The 21,775-nt window shown below is 39.0% G+C and overlaps 1 protein-coding gene across 7 annotated transcripts in view; it reads left to right on the forward strand.

Annotated features, from left to right (window-relative positions):
• LOC118121056 (arf-GAP with coiled-coil, ANK repeat and PH domain-containing protein 2) overlaps positions 1 to 21,775 on the forward strand; it is a 47,512-nt gene that overhangs the window by 3,047 nt on the left and 22,690 nt on the right. For all 7 annotated transcript variants that reach the window (XR_004698270.2, XR_007034820.1, XM_035176696.2 and 4 more), the window contains exons 2-8: positions 10,316 to 10,373; positions 12,097 to 12,216; positions 12,895 to 12,948; positions 14,944 to 15,002; positions 16,020 to 16,203; positions 19,559 to 19,603; positions 19,685 to 19,780. Coding sequence is in view for 5 of the 7 variants with exons in the window: in XM_035176696.2 (XP_035032587.2) it covers positions 10,316 to 10,373; positions 12,097 to 12,216; positions 12,895 to 12,948; positions 14,944 to 15,002; positions 16,020 to 16,203; positions 19,559 to 19,603; positions 19,685 to 19,780 (616 nt within the window). In the remaining 2 variants the exon portion in view is untranslated. The remainder of the gene's footprint in view (positions 1 to 10,315; positions 10,374 to 12,096; positions 12,217 to 12,894; positions 12,949 to 14,943; positions 15,003 to 16,019; positions 16,204 to 19,558; positions 19,604 to 19,684; positions 19,781 to 21,775) is intronic.

Consider the following 21,775-nt stretch of genomic DNA (forward strand, 5'->3'; position numbering starts at 1 on the left):
TAAAAAGATAGTAATTGGCAATTTTTTTACTATATTGTCTGACATCTTTAGATCAATTTATTAATTAATTGGGAAAATAATCTGCAGATGAATCATATATGAAAATAATCATTATTTGCAACCCTACAACAAATGATACAGTAGCTCACCTTCTGTCTCAGCAAAAGTAAATAGCACTACCGATTTTTTTCTCTATGTAATGTCTACCTGTTTCACCTGTTTTCCATCGTCCACATGTATAATTACAGTTTCCAATTAATCATTAAGAGTTGTTTGTGTTACAAGCTGTTCCTGTGCTGTAAAGTGTGTCTAACAACTGTGACAAGTTACATTTGACAGAAGCAGTAAATCTGATCCAGACATGGGCAAATTCAAAGTAAGACAATGTTATTAGCACCTATTAGAAAATATTTATTAAACCTCTATTACAGGTTGTAGCAGAAAATGTGACATTTACCAAAGCATTCATAATACTGGTGTATGAATACCAACATTATACAAACCTTCTGCTCTCTGGTAAATCACTTAGTCTGATGGGAAGCCACTTCCCATGATCCTCGGCTGCTGGGTGCCGCAGCTAAGCGCATAGCCTCATCTCTCCCTCTCATCTCTATCTATATTTTTATTGACCTTTGGCCTTGTTTTGGAGTCATCTGTCAAAGTTTCCTGACTTTAAAGTCGACTGTGGGTTCATCCTGACGAGTTGGTGCTGATCTGAGGTTTTCACGGCAGTTTTCCACTTTGACCACCATCGTTTTAATGTCATTTTTCCAAGCCCCCACTCGTTATGTTTAGCCAGAGAAGAGGACAGAGCAGGAGAGAAAGAGAGAACGGATGAAAACATGGAATATACACCAGTGTGAAGCAGCTCTCCCTCGCTGCAACATCTGTTTCCATTTTGGTGTTTGCTTTCAACTCTGTGCCAGCGAATATGGAGCCCCCAAATGCAGAGAGGGTTGTTTTCAAGTGGTGATTTGGCACACCCCACACTTTTTTTTTTTTTTCTCTCATCCTCATTTGAGTTAGGAAGCTGTCTTTGGTTATAACCCATGCTTTCAGCCCGGAGGAGAGATGCACTAGTGCAAAGAATTATGTATTTTTGGCAGTAAACCCTGGTAGCCTAGTTTTCCACTTGAGAGTAGACATTAGACTCTGCCTTGAGAGCTTTCCTGACTCCTCTTCAACTATGAGAGTTTTAAATTCCCTTTCAGAGGACTGTGGCTTTTCTCTCCACATGTATATAAACACAAATATTGCTACACATTCAATATGCCTTTCTCTTCTGAAGGGTCCCAAAGTATCTGCCGTGTATTTTTCATATTATGTTCGCAACATGATATTTGTATTGATAGTTTAAGGCTTGATTTCCATGGCATTGACCAATATTTGTAACATCTGTGGAGCTGAGGTGTTATGATATCCTTAACAGGGTGTTCAAGAAAGCCTCACATCAAGGAATGGAATCCTAAAACCTTACAAAAGAATGGTGGGTATGTTTTTATGCAGAGTAGACATGAACTGCCTGGACCAGATGAGCTCATTTCTGTAATTAACAGAAACATGTTTCTCTTGATTCTCATCCTAATCGTCATAATGTGATTTCTCGCTCCCGATTGGTTTGGCTGATTGTGAGGTTGGCTGAGCCCAGTGACATGAAGTCACCGGTCGCACAGTTTCCTCTGAGTCACTGACAGCAGCTGCAGAAGCAGCAGAGCACCATCAGTCTCTGAGTGCTCGTTCTGTGATACACTCTGATTAGTTTCCCCTGGGAGGCCTGTTACAGGCTTGTTAGCATGCCCGGGGTTGTTGCAGGTTGATTTAATTGAGCTGCAGACCATTTACCTTTTAATGGTTATTAATTAAGGAGATTAACAGCTCATGAAATATGAGGTATACTCTTATTTAATGCTACTGCAGAAGAAAGTACACCCAAGTAAATAAAGTATATACATGTACCATTATCTTATCTGAGCTGTAACACTGAAAGAAAATTTAATACATTTTTACAGATTTTAATCAATGCCAGAAAGGCCATCCTATTCAATTAATCATTCAAGTAATTGATCAACAATCAAGTTTAAGTATTGTACATTTTTTATAGTTAGGTTTTAAATTGTTTCTCTCACACAGATGACATTAATGACCAAATTAGAAATTAGTCCCAATCACTCCGTTTATTTCTAAAAACACTGTTGCTGTGACTTCCACCTTCCCCTCAGTGTGAGTTTCCTTCCTACAGCTTGTGTGTGACGTAGGACGGCAGAGGATAAACAGTAAATACAAAAATTGCCGTGAATGTTCAGTCATTACAACATCAGGCAGAATTTTCCCAAAGCCTGTGTCAGTGTTTATCTTTAAGTAATGACCTCATCTCGTTGATGTTGTTGAAGCTCGTGTGTCTAATGGTGGGTTTTACCACAGCGGGACCCCTCCTCCCCATCAGCACTGCTCTGCTCTCTAACAATCACAGGATCTACGTCACAGCACTGAAGCTCACCCCATTCTTCACATTTCCATCCACAGTAACAAATTCAAGGTGTTCAATTGTTCACCACGGCCACCACTGTTATTACAGTGTAGTGGAATACACATTTTAATTTCTAATATTCAGCTTTCATGGCAGGCGTTGGACTGAAAATTAAAAACACTAAGGCAAACAACATTTTTGTCTTAAATATTAGGACCGTGTTGACAACAAAAACACTGGAGGGAAGAAGAAATGACAAAACACCGCTGGACACTGTACAAAATATAATTAGGAAACATCAAAGAAAAGCTGTCAGAAATAAATTAATTGGATTTGTCATACTCATTTTGAGGTAAGCCGGCTTTGGGCTGACTTTGGAGTGTGAAGCTGTATTATGCAGGAAAATATAAATATGGGATTGGACTCAGTGCTGGCAGATACTCAACCTTAAATGACTCAGTTTGGGGGGGAAATAGATCATTGCTGATTAATCTGTCATCTGTTTTCTTGATGGCTTGAAGAGTCATTAAGCCAATGATATGCAGTTTACCATTACATAAAACAAAACTAGAATGGCACTTAGTAGAAAGTATACGGACAGTCCGCTTAAATCCAAACAAGCCTTTTAGCTAAGGTCACCTTATCTTATCACAGCTACACATTGATCGTAGTTACAGGTTAGCCCCCGAATGAAACCATCTTTAAAGCCGCTTGATCTAGATTTTTTATTTGGATCTGCTACAACTTGCGCACACGCTTATTTATATATATATATATATATATATATATATATATATATCAGTCCCCTAAATATGCCTGATTTTTATTGATCAAAATCCATCAATTAGTCCTTGGGAAATAAGTGAAAATGTCAAAAAATTTAAGTGAAAGAGTTCCTTCTTTCTAAGCCCATGTCCCATTGTTCTACCAAGTTTTGTGGAAAGACACTCATTAGTTTTGGCGTAATCCTGCTGACAAACAAATAAACCAACAGATAGGGGTGAAAGCATAAGTTAATTGGAAATGAATTGACTAATCATTACAGCCCTACATGACATGCCCTATATAGGCAGCAGTTCAGATCGTACAATGGAAATAGATTTCAGGTCAAACAATACAATCCCCCAAAGTGCAGAACATCTGCAATAGAAAATATCTTCCGCTGATTAGGAAAGTTAAGTGGAGAACAGGTGGTCTTTGATGTGAGCTCATTATATCTTTGAAGTGCCAGCTTTGTTTGTACCACAGGCTCAACTGAAGACGTGTGCTGGCTCCGTAAATTACAAACGTGCTCAATGACTTGAGTCCTGCATGCAGAGTGCACACGGCCTGCTGCCAACAGACACACACAGTCAGTCAGAGAGGCTGCACTCTTTGTTTTGGAGACTGGTCAGTGAATCAGTGCAAAAGAATGAGATGTCTTCATTTTTACTGGAGATAGTGCTCTATAGCTCTGACTAACAGGTGGGGTTTTGTCCTCTCTTTCGTTTTTTTAATGATGGGTCGTTATTGGCAGTGTAAGAATTGCAGTTACCCACTTTTAAAATAACACAATATTATGTGGATGAAGGTTTACTCAAAGTAACTACAACAACACAATTGCATAGGCCTTTCCATGGCAACCTAGTAAGTGTTGGAGCCATTTCTACCTGTCAAGCCAAACAATGAAAAGTGTTTTAAGTGGTATTATGTTCTGAACTCAAACAAAAAGATGTTTGTTTGTGAACTTAAGTAGAGGAATGGACAGAGATTGTAAAAACTTAACCGTTCTCCTGGCCCACAGAAGCTCCTGAGAGTCAGTTAGACTGACCTACAAGTCGGCTGTCAATGGCGGGTAAAGTCGCAAAATACCATGTTTGCAGAGTTTGGCTAACATTAACAGTGTTAGTGCCAGCAGCCTTCTCTATATGCAGGTTAATGTCCACTGTCTTCTGTGGTTATGCATCAGCCATGTTTGTGTGGTTATATGTAACTTTTTTCTGACACAGCTGACTTACAAATATATTTTCATTTTCTAGATCAAAATACCTACAAACCAATTTCCAACATGTTTGTTTACAACATTCGGTCATTGGTTCGGGCAGAGGGAGCCTAGTGATGGGTGGCTACGTAGCTTAGATGCAACAGTTAATGTACATTGTTGTCTTACATATCAAGAGCTGATTGGAAGCCAAGCTTCGAGGTAGAAGCATAAAAGTTAGTTTGTGATATTTAAAATGGATATAAAAATGTATTTTAAAAGACATGGTAGGAGATACTAACATATATCATTATCGTGCAAATATTAGAACATCTCTTTATTTATCAGACCAATGTAATTCAAGCAGTTGTCTTCTGTTCTAGTCGTTCAGTACTTTGGACTTATATTGTGGTGTTGCGTGTTGTTAAGTTAACATAAGAGAACTAGAACTGAATCATTTCATCATTGATACTGAAGAAGTCTCTTTCTTGCTTCTTTTCTTCTTTTCTTCATGGGCTGTCGCCGGCTTCACACAACCTTTCTTTATTCAGGACCAGCTTTACCCTCACCGACATGTCTTGGTTCCTTAATTTATGTGGTTTCAATTAGTGAAAAGAGGTTCTAATCCTTTGTGTCATGTTTCTTATTACTTTTCTGCTGAAATGTCCTCTGACCAGTCCTGCTGTGTCATGGAGAGAGAGTCCTCCCTTGGTTCCAAAGGTCAACAAATGAGGTGGATTAGATTTCTCTTTACAGCTGAATGAGCAAAATCAAACACTGTGTCGTCATAGCAAATCCACTTTGAGCCGTTCATATGACACTTATTTTGTTAGGAGCTGGGACAGAATTTGTTAATAAAGTCAACAAAAAATAATCCTCAATTCTAATAATCAGTTTTTTGAGGAATAGAAGAAATAATTGGCTAGTGTTCTTACATGTGAGTATTTTCAGTTTCCATTTCTTCTCTTTGATACATTTTCATTTCAAAAAAAGAATTTGAAGTATGGCTGCAATAAATTAATATTTCACAATTGTCTACAATTTTCTTGATTGTTTTTTTTTTTTGGTCCATAAAATAATGTCATTTTCACAGTTTCTGCAAGATTTTCTTGCTTTGTCCAACCCTCAAGGATTTTTGAAATAACTGAAACAATTAATAGATTATCAAATAGTTGCCAGTTTGATTAATCAATTTATCATTTCAGCACTAAATTGAACATCCAACATACTTGAAACACAAAGACCTCAAATGGAGTGAACTAATATGTCATTCTGATTGTAACATATAGTTAGATGTATTTATCTTGGTATCTTGTCCCAATTTGATGTGATTTCACAAATGTTGCCTCTGAAATACAAGAAAAAATTCCAACAATTACGTATCACCATCATCATGATTACATCTTTACATCAATCCAAATGCTCGTCTGCTTTGGCGGCAGCTGCCACCTTTGTTTAGTTTACAGGAGCCACATATCAGATGTTTGGCTCCCTTTACTCACAGAACAGAATACCTGCATCATGTAGGCTGTATCCTTATCATCTAGTCTTTGTTATAGCCCCATGTGGGCTCTTTAGAGATTATTGAGGCCATAATGCGATGCTGTGATATCACTATGTTGAGAATGTGGTAGTGGGTTGCAGTTAAACATGAGTACCCCTATTCACAAGACATTTATTTTCTTAAAGTTTGGGAAATATGGGTCAACTGAACCTCATATTTTCTATTTTTCAGTTGTCTGGGAGAATTCAGATTATCTCTGCCCTCACTGACAGAGAACATGAAAACAATTGATCACAGCCATCGGCGAACTCTTTGATTTCTCGTATAGAACTTCAGTGATTTTTATCTCTTACTCTAGTTTTCAACACTGTGGACCCAAAATGTATTATTGTTATTGTTGTTTCAACACCAATGTAACGTCCTTTCACAGATATAATGTAGGTGCAATATCTTTGTGTTAAAATCTATGCTGACAACAAACATTTGTTTCGTGTACCCTCCTCTTTATTATGTTTAAAAAACTAGAGTCAAGGAGATTTAGATGTTGTTTATCTCAAAGTCTTTTCTAAACTATATTATTTACTTATTGGGTGCACCTTCATGCACCAACTAAAGGACCTTCTCATGTAAATACTTCCAACAAGCTCAGTGTGTAGTTGATCTTTTCAATCAAGAAGGAAGTTAACCAGTGAGCAGATAGGCCACGTGTTCTAAATAATATTAAACCACATAAGAACAGCTGAATGTGACATTGTCCCGGCTGTGGTCCTGGGCAACTCAGTTTGTAGAATGTGTCCCCTAAGTGAAAAGGCTTAAGGGTTTTATTTCCACAAGGGCAACTAAGGTAACAGCTTTCACCAAATATATGTTCATATCCCTGTGCTTTTGAACTCCTAGGGATTTATGATCAACCAACTTCCATTTAAGTGTTAACATTTATCAAAATATATTGCAAGACGTACTGGAAATGTAACACCAAATGGGGAGTATGCATCACACAATGAATTCTATTGTTACAGCCCTCCCAGAATCTTTAGTGTGTATTTGAGAACCATCAATAAAACCAACCACTCAGCTTGGTTCAGACTAGCTTTGGAAAGAGTGCTGGTTCAGCAGCAGTTTATCAATATCAGTAGAAATTCAACGTTGAGCACTGCCAGTGTTTCTCTGAAGTTCCTTCTCCTTTTCTTCTGTTTGTGATGTATTTTTCTCTTGTTTGAGTACAAATATTTTTGTTCACCTCATTTTCTATTGTATGTGTTAGAAAGTCTGATTCTGGTTCTCTCTCTTTCTTCCTCTGCTCATTATCTAGACTCAGGCAGGTTGGACATGCTCCAAGGTCAGAGCTGTGAGGCAATGGCCCAGATTTACTTTTTGCCAGAGCCCCTCCTTTTCTTATCTTCTGTCAGCACTTTCACAAGTTCACTCTGCAGACTTGAATTTCAAGATCAGGAGGACGCAGTCACGTTCATGTAGTTCAAAAACCTGAGAGTGAAGGACTGACAAAGGATTGAGTTCCCAAGCTAATCTCTTCCCAGAGAAAGACAGCTGAATGTGTCTGACCTTTTCCCAGTCACCCTTCCTGCTATTGACTCATTTAAATGCATTTACCTCTGAGAGCAGCAGCCTCAGCAGGTGTTCAACTGTTTGCCCCGGGGCAGGTAAACTGCAGCAGGTTGGGTCAGATACATTTATCAAGGACAAAGCTACAGGTGATTTTTTTTTTTTTTGTGTGTATAAAAGATACAGCCAAGTAGTAATGTTGGTGAGCCAGTGACTGTTGTAGTCGTTGCAATTGCACTGTAACTGCAAAATGTCTTGTGTATAAATAGAAAAATACAAGAACAGGCCAAATCCTCTTGAATTCCCGAAATTACAGGCTTTGAGAGGAAGTCGTCAAAGAAATGGACTTTGCCTGTAGCAACTGACAAAGGCAAACAGTGCTCGTAACATGCTCTTTAGCTTTTGACCGGGGTTGAGGTCTGTGAGAGGGAAAGAAGCTCTTAATTGCTTTTGACCCTGTTTCTGGCCTCCTCGTCTGAAGTCCTCATTTAATTCTGCTGTGTTTGGATTGAGAGTAAAGCCTCGTGATAAGTGACAGTACAGTGTTTCATCTCTGTGAAGCTGCTCCCATGTAACATATTTCAAAAATCTTTTACGGTAATGGCTGTTAAAGTTTAGGTTTGTATAAACCAAATAAGGCTCACAATACAGCCTTGAGGTGGTGTGGGTTTAGTGTGAAGGGGCTGGATCTTAACATATTTGGCTGAATTAGGCTCATGTTAGTTTTGCAGACTCAACAGTGAGGTTTTGGTATCCACATAATCCAGCCTGCTGAAAGATGGAATCGGCCCCCGTGCCTGCTTTTCTGGTTATTACACTTCATGGTTGTATAGCCAGCAACTGAATATCATAGATATCTTTCAAACACAGAATAAACCAGCCAGTTAGCTCTGATCTCAGATTAGCAGTGGAGGAGCAGTCCTGAGGGTTTGGTGAGTTAGTCATGGATTTAATAAAGGCAGATTCCTGGTCGCACTGAGGCTGTTATGCAGCCAGATAATTGGTTTGTCTCCAATAAGCATTCTACCTCTTGAGATTTCAGCAAAGATATTGCAGTTTCTAAGTACAGACGACCTACAGTGCTTTATCTTACTCAGTCAAATCAATTACTTTCTGTTGCAGGAGTGTCTTCAAAGGCTTAAAGGTTGCATTTATTCAGTGTTGTGTCTTGCTGATGAGGCACAACTGTAAAAGACAAATGCAATAAACGTGATGAATTAGACCACACCAAGCACTTTTTTTATTCTAAAATCTTTGGCTGTAGTTTTACAGTTGTCTTTAGTCAGAACACATTGAGACAATAGATATAACTATGTTGTATAAGTCTGTTCTATACATACAGCAGGAGCTTTCTCTACATGTGTATGTGAACTGCTCGTCCCCACATCCCTTATTGAAAACACAGCTCAGTCTGCCTCTTGTTTTTCCCTGATAGTGGCCAGATGTTGGCAGCTGTCAGTCTGATACCATATGGAAGAACAAGCAGCTGGGGGTTTGGGGAACACCGTCTGCTGCTACTGCGGGGTGTCTTTCTTAATCCCCCACACATACACACACACACGCGCGCGCGCACAGTGCTGCATATTTTGTCAGTTTTCTCTTGAATGTAGAAAAAATTAAATTAACATTCAAGCTTAAAACTAATATTCCTATCTTCAGAGATTTACCCTGGGTAACAGCCTAAAATCTTGATTATAATTTCTACCAGAAACAAATACAAGTGCTCCAGCGGCACCAGTGTGTCTAGGCCTTTTCAATGTTTCTATTGTGTAAAGTTGCCTTTCTGGACATTATTACCGCTAAACTCTTTTTGATGTGGAACATGCATCTGAGCTGTGTGACAATTGTGTGACAACACATTGTTGCTTTTATTTTTGATCAGTGCTTACAGCATCAGCTCAGACTTTATTGGCTTATTCCTGAATCCGGGGAGAGTATGAAAACAACCTACCTAAGTGTTGTGGTGATATGGTGAAGCTGAGTTCACTCTGTTCTGCTGCTGTATCCTTACCTCTAAACAGAATCTCTGGTTACAATGTCTTGTTTATTACCTGTTTGCTCCCTTTTTAAGTTTACAGTGTTAAAAAGATTTTCATCAACCACTTATCTGTTGGGTACCAGACTGAAGTAGGGTCACAGTAACACGTTGAACGGTGTAGGGATTAGTTCAGGGAGGCTGTGCTGGGATGAGGTCTTTGAGTTTCTTCTTCGCCTGTCGAGGCACCGTGAAGCTTGTAGGCTGTTGATCCTGTGGAGAGCCAAGCTGTGCTTTGTCAGGTTTTTAAGGGCACAATGCCAGACCTGACTCCAGCCCTGCGGCATTACCCAAAATGGCAGCTCTCAGTTTGGCTGCCTCTAATGGAGTGTGTGTCTGCATGTGCTTGTCTCAGTACTTCAGAAGTATATACTGTCATGTAGTACAGCTGTAGTTTTCAGAGGATGTAATTGTAGAGTATGTGCACGCTGGTAAAGCGGAATTGTTGCGTTTAACTTTAAGTGTGTCTTGTATTTAAAACATGATTGACATGCAGCAAGTGTTCTGTTTCCCATAAGTGTGTTACCTTAGCTAGTACTGTGTAGAGTAATATTTTGTTTGATTCATTCATTCTTATCTGATACGTTTGTATGTGGTGACAGATGATATATTGGAAATTGATAATAATTTGGCAAAGATGTTGGCACAGGGTTCTTCACACAATGATTTCCCTCCAGTGTATCTTTTTTCTCTGTTTTAATCAAGCATATAAACATGTCTCCATGTCAATGGAGTTGATACCATTGACTTGTGGTTACATTTCAATCTTTTTTTCTGTCCCAACAGAGCCACCATAGAGGAAGTAGAGGGGGATGTGTGTGAGTTGGAATCCAAGCTGGACAAAGTGAGTACCACCCATGAAAAACATTGCTTAATTGTTCATTTGTTCTACTGTGTGAACTGGCAGCTACAGAGGCCATCCTGTGAGTGGAAAAATGTTGGCTTGTCTCTGTCCTTGTCCCCCTGTACATCCTCTGACAGATTGAGTAAGACTTTAATATAGACACTGTCAGTGTGCGAAGTACGCAGTGGCAATCGGGTCCTCCCCTACCTAGTGCTCCAGTGTTATGCTGAAGCGAGCGCAGGTCAGCGGGAGAGTGAGGAGGGAGGGTAATACAGCACAATACAGCCCCAATCCTGAAGCAGCAACAGGGACATAGTAAGCGTGTAAAAGACATTTATGTCATGTAAGTAAATAATTAAAGTTTTTATTTTTTATTTGACTCAAACGTAAAAAAAACTGGACAATATCAATAAACCACCATAAAAAGGTGTGTTAACACTATTTTATATTTTAAAAGGTATGTAAACGTCTTTAACATGCGTTTACTCCCCACTACAGCCCTGGTGGTGATCAAGTAGCTTAGGCTTTGTCTATATAGTCTGGTTGAAACTCTGATGGCAAAACAAGAATTCTTCTTACAGTAAACTAAAGATGATGATTTTATGTTTTCCTTGTCAAGGTTTTCTGTATCTCAGTGTGATTTGTTGAATATCTGCTTGACTTTTTAAGTAAAGGTAAAACAGTAATCCAGGCTTTTTAATGACAATACATTTTTGCCTTTTGGAGTTATTTCCTTTAGCTGGTTCAGATTGCAGTCACATTCATAGTGTGCAACATCACAGTTCACTTTACCCATTCAGCTCAAATTAACTTGCCCAAAGAAAAAAACACAGCAAAACAATCTAGTGTTAAGCCTTACAAGTACCCAACTCTGTTAGGAAAAGGATTCCTTCTAACAATGGCTCTCTGCATTGCCAAGAGCATGTTCACTAGCTGAGGACGAGGCCTCGAGCTTAGAAGATCACAGCATATTGTTCCTGGACTTACAGTGTCCCGCCCTCCTCATCGCCTCACCACTGTGACTCAGCCCCAGCATCAGTTCCTTTTTTTCTCCACAGAAGAACGATCTGGGGAGTGGGTGTGTCTAAGTATGGCTGCTGGTGTGTTTGTGCGTGTACGTGTGTAAGACTGTTAATAAATGTGTTGATGGGTGGAGTCGAGTGATCATGGACTAAAGAGACCAGAGTTCAACTTTTTCATTGTACAACCTATGTTCCACACATGCACACACAGCCGTATTGATTTAAATGTAAGCACATTTTAACCGTATTAATGTGTCAGTTGTTGGAATAAGTTTACTTGAAGGAGAGTCTTTTTCAGTTTTATTTCTTATTTGCATGTTGATCACTTACTAATGAATTAAGGAAACTGCTTAAAGATGTCATTCTCCTCTGCCTGAGCACATTGTGTCTGTTTCATCTCCTGTGTAGTAGTGGAAGGAGAAAGGCCAGAGTTTGTTGTTAATTTAAGTAACCTGGTAATATCTCTGCTGTCAGAAGGGATAGAAGTACCTGTTATTATATTACCAACAAACTGACGAAGCATCATGTTTATGCTCCAAAGTTCCACCAACGACTACAGGGGTTGAGGAAGTGTGAAGAAGAATGAAGAAGTGTCTTCACGGAAGCTTTATCATCTTTTTCTGTTTCTGTCCATTACTACGTCTCTGTATTTCTTTATCCTCCTTTTAAGTGTTTTATCTCTTTGTCTTTTCTCTCTCTAGTTGGTGAAGTTGTGTATTGGGATGATCGATGCTGGAAAAGCCTACAACGCAGCCAACAAGCAGTTTGTTAATGGGATCCGAGAATTAGCCCAGTCGTCCACCAGAGATGAGGTTATCGAGGTAAACAATAAAAAACTGTCTTGATCTCAAACATAGAAATAGTATTACTTTTTTTTTGAGTGCGTGGGTGCTGTCCTCTTTTGACATGTTATGTGTTTAAAAAAACATCTGAGTTTGAATGAGTAGTAATACGCCTTCATCCTCGGTGACATTAACAGATGAAATCCATATTTAGATTTTAAAAAGCCCTATTAAATTCCTGTACCGTCCTTTGGGTCTTGCCAAGCACAGATGTTTTGTTTTGTTTTCTCACATGAATTTTGAACAGCGAGGCCAGCACTTCCTCTCTGTCTTTGTGTATGGGCCTCACTGCCTCTCCCTGGGGTTTGAACTTCAGCCACTGCGTGTATTTGGAGTTAGTATCGTAGCCAAAAGAATTCTTTCCCAATTACCATTCTGTCTCCAAAAACAACCCAAAACAAAAACACAGTTTACATTTAGCCATACCGATCTGACAGAATGTGTGTCTGTGCAGTCTAAGATTTAGCCTTTGGCAGAAATTTGCATTTCATTCGTGCAGCCTACTTTTTATTGTTTGCTCTGTGCAGTTTATTTTTATTTCATTGTTGTATTCTTATCTGTCAGGGGTAAGAATACACACTGACAATCTCTCTCTCTCTTTCTCTCTCTCTCTGTCTCGGTCTGTCTGCCTTCATATCTGTCCTCTTCTCTCCACAGTCCAGTCTCACAAAGTTTGCCGAGAGCCTGCAGGAGATGATCAACTATCACACGGTATGCTATCACTGCCATGTGAAATTGGATGTATTATCATTACTTTTTGATGACAAAACTCAGACTGGGACAGCTATTTAACTGTCAAGAGTTTAATTTACTGCTGGGAAGAACGGAAGTAGACTACAAGAAAATCTGTTTGTGAATGTAGGGCCACTAGTTAGAGGAAGGGAAGCAGAAAAAGTCCAATAACCGCTAAAAAAATAGCAATACATTTAACGTGCAGCTGCTTTCATTGGGGCTATTTCGAACGTTGAGGAACTTGAAAAATGTGAAGCAGAATGTTGCTGAAAATGTGTCTGGCTGCAGAAGCAAACATTGCCCTCCATAAAAAGTGGTTAAAAGAAAAAGCTTTGGGTCAGATGCAAGAAAAAACAATTTTTTTTCTTAAACCATGACTTAAATGTCAACATAGCTCTGGGATTTTTTGGTCACTTAAGAAAAAAACAAACCTTCCTCCTCAGGCGTGTAAAGTCAACAGCGAAGCAAGTCTCTGTTGTAAAATCAGTTTGCTGCCTTGCATGTTTTCCTTGAGTGTTTATCTGTTGAAGTAAATCATGCGTTACTGAAGTAAACACAGTCATGGTCAGCTTTTTACAATGTGGTTGTTATCACAGAGGCAACAGAAATAGAGAAAACACATTGTAGGCTTTATTCAGAGTAATATAGGTTTACTGTCCAGCCACTAGATGTCAGAACATAAATATATATTACACCTTATCCCTTGTTTTAATTATCATTTATTTTATTTATCTTGTTTTTTCTATCCCCCATTAAACCCTCTGAGGAGCCCGGTGGGACAGATCTGATTAAGTGGCTTCTCTTTCCCAGAATCCCCAGAATTGTTGGTCTCAGTTGTCAGAATCTGGTAGACATGACGCTGACATTTAAAAATGGAGACACAACTTTCCTCTGCTTGCGTTCTCATTAAGATGCCTTTAAGCAAAGAGAGGAGACTCTTGTTCCACACGGACAGTTCCTCTCTTGATCTCCCTCTTGTCATGTCTTGTTTATATTAACATGTTCAGAGTGTGTTTCCAGTCTGCGTAACACGATCATGTGACATCTGTGACATGCAAGATCTTTTTTTGATATATCTATTGATAGTGAACCTCACGTTTTAAAACTAATGCATTCAACATTATTGATGCTTTTAAAGCTGCAGCATTAAACTTTGCCTTGTAGTGATACCAACCTAAAATGAGGACAAAGATTATGATCTCTCTTTGTAATCCTCACCAGTGTATCTTTTCAAAGAAAGGTTTTGCCCAGATTTGGTTTAGAGTTCAGTCAGGATTTGTCCAGGTGTGTTTTAATTAGCGTTTTACAGGCAGTCTTTGGTTGCACTTTTTAAACCAGAGTCTTTCCTTGTGAATCATTTTATAGGTTTCCTCGATTCGTCCCCTTAAAGCCTCCAGGAGCCACAGTGCGTGAGACTGTGACTCAACAATGCAGACTGTGGTCACATCAGCTGACTGTCAGATAGTTCTTTATTTTATTTTTTTAACCACTCAGCGATCTTTCAGCACATGATCCCCTCAAACACAGAGCTCAATCTGTTTTCAGTGTTGGCGTCTCATCACAGCCACACTAGTCATCTTGTCTTGTCCGGCCACGAAATCCCACTGAAGTTTTTGTCCGGCCTTTTTTTTGTGTGGGAGCTCATTTTTAAGGCAGCATTCACGTTAATGGGGTATAACTCGCAACCGAGAGTAAACGAATAATGTCATATCTCTTGTTAATATCTTGATGAGGGGGAGTCAGCTTGTTGGTGTAAATTTAGCTGCATAATTCCACCCTGTGATGTTCACAAAACACCTCATATACAGAGTTGCTGACTTACTGAAGTGAATATCAGCTTTTTATTGCTTTTTTTAAATTTTAGTTGTAGCCTTAAGATGTTTTAATGATTGAATTATTCAAATAACAAGGGAGAACCTTTTTTTTTTTTCAAAACAGAGAGGAGCATTAACACTTTTCTGTCTCTCTTCGCAGATATTATTTGATCAAGCCCAGAGATCAATCAAGACCCAGCTTCAAACTTTTGTCAAAGAGTGAGTATAAAGTGCTGTAATAATTGAAAATAATCAATGAAGGTGTTTGTTTTCAAGCATTCAGAGCTTTTTTAAGAATTACCTAAATAAACTGTTTTGTTTCATCTGTCAGAAAAAGGCAGAGCACATTAATACGGAGGGATTAAGTTCAGTTGTAAATCAATTAAAATGAAGAATACTTGACGAACATAACACACCTGCAATTCAAATCCATGTTATTATAGATGTGGAACTGAAAACGCCTTCTCTTAAACTTATGACTATGAAGAAGAAGCTCGAGGGACGTCTCATATCTGATGTGCAATGGATTTAGACAGAGCATGTAATTACATTACACTAAGATAATCACTAAATTGAAAAATTCGATTTCATATAATAAAGAAAATTGTGACTGCCCACAGTTATATTTTCAAATCTACTGTGGCCCTCATTTTGCTTCCAAGGATACAGCTCTAAATACTGCAGTACTAAAATAGGTGCAGGAAGCAGTGGAGGCTTCTGTTGTATTTCATTATAAGGATTAGCAGTTTTTGCTGTTTGCACAACAGTGCTAAACACCCACATAAACCGCTGCCATACTTCCCTCACAACTAGTCACTACCTTACAGCACTCCGAAGTGACTTAATCTCACTCAGACAAAACACAACAAACAATTAATGTGGATCACAATGCACAGGTGGATCACAAGAGCAGGTTCAAGAAGTTTCACCAAATAATTTTGTTTGTTTTAATCTTTTGACCAAGGTTCTTTTTTTACCATAAACTATGTACATTTTACATTCCACCACTTGACGTTCCTTTGCAATTACTCTAGAGTCCTTCCACCCTACTCAGGTAACAGGATTTGAAGTAGTAGTACTGATAAAAGCTGTTATTAACATTATCTAGAAAACCTGTATATATATATAATATTTAAGTATCTTCAAGTGTTAATTGACCTTAATCCCCAATTTTCCTCCCACACAATTTCAAATGTTAACTAATAATACCAATACACCTTGTTTCCTCTTTGCCAGTGACCTGCGTAAGTTTAAAGAAGCCAAGAAGCAGTTTGATAAAGTTAGCGAGGAAAAGGAGGCAGCGCTGATAAAGAATGCCCAGGCGCCCCGCAACAAGCAGCATGAGGTGGAGGAGGCTACCAACATCCTCACTGCCACACGCAAGTGCTTCCGACACATCGTGCTCGACTACGTCTTACAGGTAGGAGGGACGCTGTAGCCCAAAATATTATAATCTGTTTTTCTCATATTGATACAACAGTTGGGTGACATGTTGTTGCACAGAATCAGTGGCTTTGTTGCAGATTTCAAGTAGCAGCTCAAAGTTAAACATATAGTAAAGCGGTGGCCATACGATTTTGGTACATGAGGTCATAATGGAATTTCTTTTAATATGGAGTTGTTCCACATCTTGAAGCCGTTAGCAATACACTGCATTCTCTAAAGTTATAATGACACAATATATATATATATAGCAATATATAAGGGAGTTTTTTGCTCGTGGGTCACCAAGTGCATTCTCACTGTGGGAACTTCTGGATTTCTTTATGATTGTAAGGTCTCGACATTACTCTGTAAAGAGTCATGAGATAATGTGTGTTGTAATTTGGTTCTATACAAAGAAGAATTGATTTAAACTGAATTGAATAGATTGCTGACATGCAGCTTTTAACACGGAAGCTTAAGAAAAAAAGCGGCGCTGTACACTCATAGCCAATATTTGCATGGGGAAGATAATATGCTGAGTCAGGTTAAAAATGCTGACGTGTTACAGTCAAGAGTGAACCACATCTGTGTTTGATTGTGTTGCATTCAAGTTCATCCACCTGTCATGTTCCAGTTTACCACAGCAGAGAGGATTCAACCCCAAACACATCAGCAGAACACAGACAGTAGCAGCTGCTTCAGTTAGTTAGTTAGTTAGTTAGTTAGTTAGTTAGTTTGCTGTTGATTTTGCCTGGAAAAGTATCAATGATTTGATAGTACACAGTGGAATACTTCATCTACTTGTAAAGCTGTTTAAATCTGATCTTTGGCTGTGAGAAGGGCTCATGCATCATTGAACACATCAGCTGAGGCCCTTCCTCTTTCCTCTCACTGACGAATGTGTGCTGTCTTATCTCATAGGGAAACTGCCGGCCCTGTTATTGAATCTGACTTCAAAGAACAGACAATGCTTCATGTAGCTCCAAAATTAGACTGAACAGAAACCTCCAAATCAGGTTTCAAAATAGGGCTGGCAGTCTTCTCCACTGTCCCACTACATAATCACTGGCTGTGAGAAATTGGTTGAGTTTTTATCTTGCCTGTTAGTGTGCTCATTGGAAATCTATACGCCGAACAGCTAGCACAGCTGATCTAAATTGGTCTCCTTTTAAAGTTTCACATTTAGGGTTGTGCCATCAGCACTTTTTTACGATGCAGCTAACTTATGCAGCCATTCTCGCAGGAAGCATTTGAGACTGATTGTAGTTTTATTCTTTTTTGTTCTTTTTAGATTGTTTTTGCTGCATTTTTGCTTAATTATACAGTGCACAGTTTACAGTGACATGCAAGATGGCAGAGGGAGAGAAAAATATATGTGAGGGGTGGTAAGGCGGACTCGCATTCATGACTTTTTAAGAATGGAGTGTGTCTGTTTTACCCTGGGGTGCCACGTAGAGCTGGATCGTAAAATACTAAACTTTACCCTTCGGGGTTTGTTTCATTGACGGTTATCAAGCCTAGAAATAAAATAGAATCGAGCGGAGAGCCTTTGTATTGTACAAAAATACAACAAAATTATGAGTGTTACTCCTGGTTGGTGCATAGAAATAAAAAATAATTCATTGCATTAATTATATCATGCAGGTAAAACAACATATTCCTGACGGCCGGGGATGTACCTTGCTTGCAGAAGCTTAGCAAGCGAAAACATTTCACACCAGATAAAACGAAAGAGCACCGAACAGAAGAGCAAAGAGCCGCTGCACTTGCCATCTTCAGATTTCGTTTAATAGATGGAATGAGAGATGAACAGATAACCCCTGACATATAAATCGACTCCTAAAATTTGAATACACACGACAAAGAAAATCTTCAGAAATATGGGTGTCTTATTTATTTTACATCTAACAAACCTGAAAATTCCCACTCCTAAATAAGAACTGATTTAAGCCTAAATTTCACCCAAATGTGCAAGTGTGGAATTACCACAATTTACCAGCCAATTACCAACAAAATGCTGATAAAAGTTTTGTGGCTGTTGTGTTTGTGTGCGTTTCCAGTTAAACAACTCTTGTTAGACATGCTACTTGACTGTAATCTCTGTAAAGACAAACAGGGGCCTTGTAAAAGTTATGATACATCAGCCACTGGGATTAGTAGTTGGAAAAGTAAGCTTCCTTTCCTAAGTGGGAGTTACATCTGTGTATAAACACAAGTGTGTGGTTAGTGTTGCTAGGGAGAAGGGGGACTTACAACTTCCTGCCAACAAAAATATAGCCGGCCACAACAAGGATTTTAACTTTTAATCTTCATCGGATGGAAGTGTTTTGTTCCTGCTTTACCGAGCACAAAAAAGGAAACCAAATGGTCTGTGCTAACCATGAAACAGAGTGATGAAGTGTAATCATAAGATGCTCTGCTTTTCATAGTGGCCATATGCATCCACCACACCCAGTCATTACCTGTGGTACTGTTATTAGTTCCTCTCTGTCACATAGAATCGCAAGCATCGGTCTACATGTTCAACCAGCCATCAATGTATCTCTAATTTACAACGTTAACCTCACAGAACAGACGAGCAGCATGTTGGTAATTGGTAGCTCTGGGGGAGGAGAGTCTGCCACACACACATGTACACACACATGTACACACACACACACACACACACACACACACACACACACACACACACACACACACACACACACGTTTGTACTTCTATCTAAGGGAGATAATACATTCCCTAGCCCCTTACCCTAACCTTAACCATCCAAACTAAATGCCGAACCAAAACCTTATCCTAACCCTAACCCTGAAACCAAGTCTTAACCCTCAAACAGCCCAATCCAAAAATGTCCTCACTATGCTTAAAAGGGTCCTCACAAAGATATAAGCAAAGGAACACACGCGCACAAATGAGCAGAGCCCTCTCTGCTTATGTATGAGACAATGAATGCATCAGGACAGTGTAGATTTTGAGTGAGAAGGGCTACAGCAGCATCCACAGGTCAAACATGATACATAGGGCTCCCCCTGGTGCCAGTTGTAAGGACTGCTGTCCAGTACTGCCTGGGGTGATTGTGACATTATTTAACTTCAGTACAACTAATTTCACGCTTGTCTGCTTTCTTTCATTTGACTTTTTCTTCCCCATTTGTTTCATCCCTCAGTATATTACCTAATTTTTCCTTCTCTTTTCCACACTTTGTCTTTGAAGATGTCTCTCAGATGGGATAGGGTCACAGTAGCTTCTTTAATGTGAAGCCTTTCTTTTCTTTTGAGCAAAGCTTGATCAAGAAACATCAAAGGTAAAAATGGTTTCTCACTGTTTTGTTGTTTGTTCATTACAGATCAATGTGCTGCAATCCAAGAGAAGATCAGAAATCCTGAAATCAGTAAGTATAATTTGTTAACACATCAACTTACTCAAACATCATTGCCTTTACCTCTTTGAGTAACAGCTGTCTTATCTACAGATGCTGTCCTTCATGTACGCCCACTTGACCTTCTTTCACCAAGGATATGACCTCTTCAGTGAACTACAACCTCTTATGAAACACCTTGGAGGACAGGTACAGCCCACAGCCGATAAACACATGCACACTCATGCCAGTAGCTTCAGTCCAAAGCATCAGCAGTTTCTCTCAGAAAGAACCTTTGGTTTAAAAAAAATACTTGCACACAAAATAACTGCATTTTTAACATTAGGTTTTAAATCTTAATGACATTATGGTCTGGGTCAAAATTTACTGAGCTCTCAGATAATTAAGAATATGCACACAAATGGCCAGAAGCAACTTGTAAAATTAAAATTCTTTGTGCTGTATGGATGAAACTTGTATTTACCGAAGGAGTTTATGTTTGTATTACTGTTTGTCTGACTTTTAGCAGGATTATCCAAAAACTACTGAACCAATTTAGTTGAAACTTTCTGGAAAGAGATGGGGCATTTTCCCAATTTTTTTTGAAATTCTCAAGAAATAATTCATGGATGTTGATGAATACAAATCTGGCATTTTTGCAAAACTGATATCTATGAGTGTGTGATATTTGGTTCAGCCTTTGCGGTGGTATGTGCTCTTCTGAGTGCCATTCTAATTATAGTTGATATTACTATATGAAATTACACCATAATTTCATATTTCATATTTTAAGACTTGTTGTGATGAGTGATGTAAAAGTTGTATTTTTAATGTATTCATTTCTGTATTCTATTAAACAAATATATCTTTTAGGCACATTTTTCAAATTATGGTAAAACAGATTTTATTACATAACGTTATATAACTATTGAAAGAGATATTGTATTACAGTTTTTCTACATCATAACAATTTGCTGTCCCATTCAGTTATTGGGGGGAAATGTAGTTCATTTAGCTTATGATTCAAGTGTCACTTCCTTTTCAATTTTAATACTTCCTGTAAAAATATACATGATACTGGTCCCGGACAACATTTCCGATGCTGTCAGAACAGACCGTATAAACACTTGCAACACAAGCAAACTGGGGGCTATTTTTAGTGCAGTGGAAGAATAACTGTTAGCTGAGTTTACATACCAGTGCACTGTCACGAGTAAACAGGTTTTATTATGTAGGCAAGGACGATATTGTTTCCTTATTGAAACATGTTGGTTCAGGGCCTCAACTCAAGTTTAGAGGAATCATTGCAGGTGATAACTTTTCTTGCAATCCTCTGAAATTGTACATAAGTGATCCTGAGTTTACAGTCACATCATTATGGAGCAGGTCAACTGCACTTTGACCTTGAGCCTTTACCTCTAGACAACCTCTCTTGTATGTGTGTAGTACTGCTATCTTTTTGTCCACTGATGCTTCCGCTCTGTGTGTGTCTGTGTGCATCCTCTGAAAACAAACAGAGCCTTCCTTCTGAGCCAGAGGATGGGCCAAATGTGACTTTAAGATGATTATCACAGAGGAACTGCTGTTACAGGGAGAAGGGAATGAGGAAGAGAGCAGCTAGGGGTTGGGAAAGGGTTTTCCCGCAGTTAGACTCACACTGTTGAGGGTCAGCTGAGCAAACACCGCAACGAAACCCAAGATTGATACCGAAGGTTGTGGAATAAAAACTGGTCGCTCTGAGGCTGGAGCACCGGAGGAGCTGAATGAGAAGAAGGCATTTCTCAACAATGGGTGCAAGACATAGGAAGGAGTCCAGCCACACGTTCAGGAGTCAAGGGGGACCTCATTATAGCTTGTCAACATATTTCCTGATTTGTAAACCAACAAAATTTGAGAAAAAACTGACCTAAATTGTGTTTTCTATTTGACAAAGAGTAAAACAAGAGTGTTTTTGAAGCCAGATCTGAAGACTGGAGACAGCGGTCCTCTAAAGTGGATTGGTGGTTTTTAACCCTCATCCTCTGAAGTTGGAACCATCTGACGTTTGTACTGTCAAGAAATTCACAGACGGAACCAAAGAGTACCGGGAACAGAGAAGAGACACGGACCTACTTCAAAAGGCAGATTTTTGGAAGGAATAAGGAGCAGAATGTAATCTTCTCAAAGCACAAAGTGATTGAAGCTGAATGGAAAGGCGTGGACTGT

Source organism: Hippoglossus stenolepis, chromosome 14 (genome assembly GCF_022539355.2).
Source record: "Hippoglossus stenolepis isolate QCI-W04-F060 chromosome 14, HSTE1.2, whole genome shotgun sequence".
Classification (NCBI taxonomy): domain Eukaryota; kingdom Metazoa; phylum Chordata; class Actinopteri; order Pleuronectiformes; family Pleuronectidae; genus Hippoglossus; species Hippoglossus stenolepis.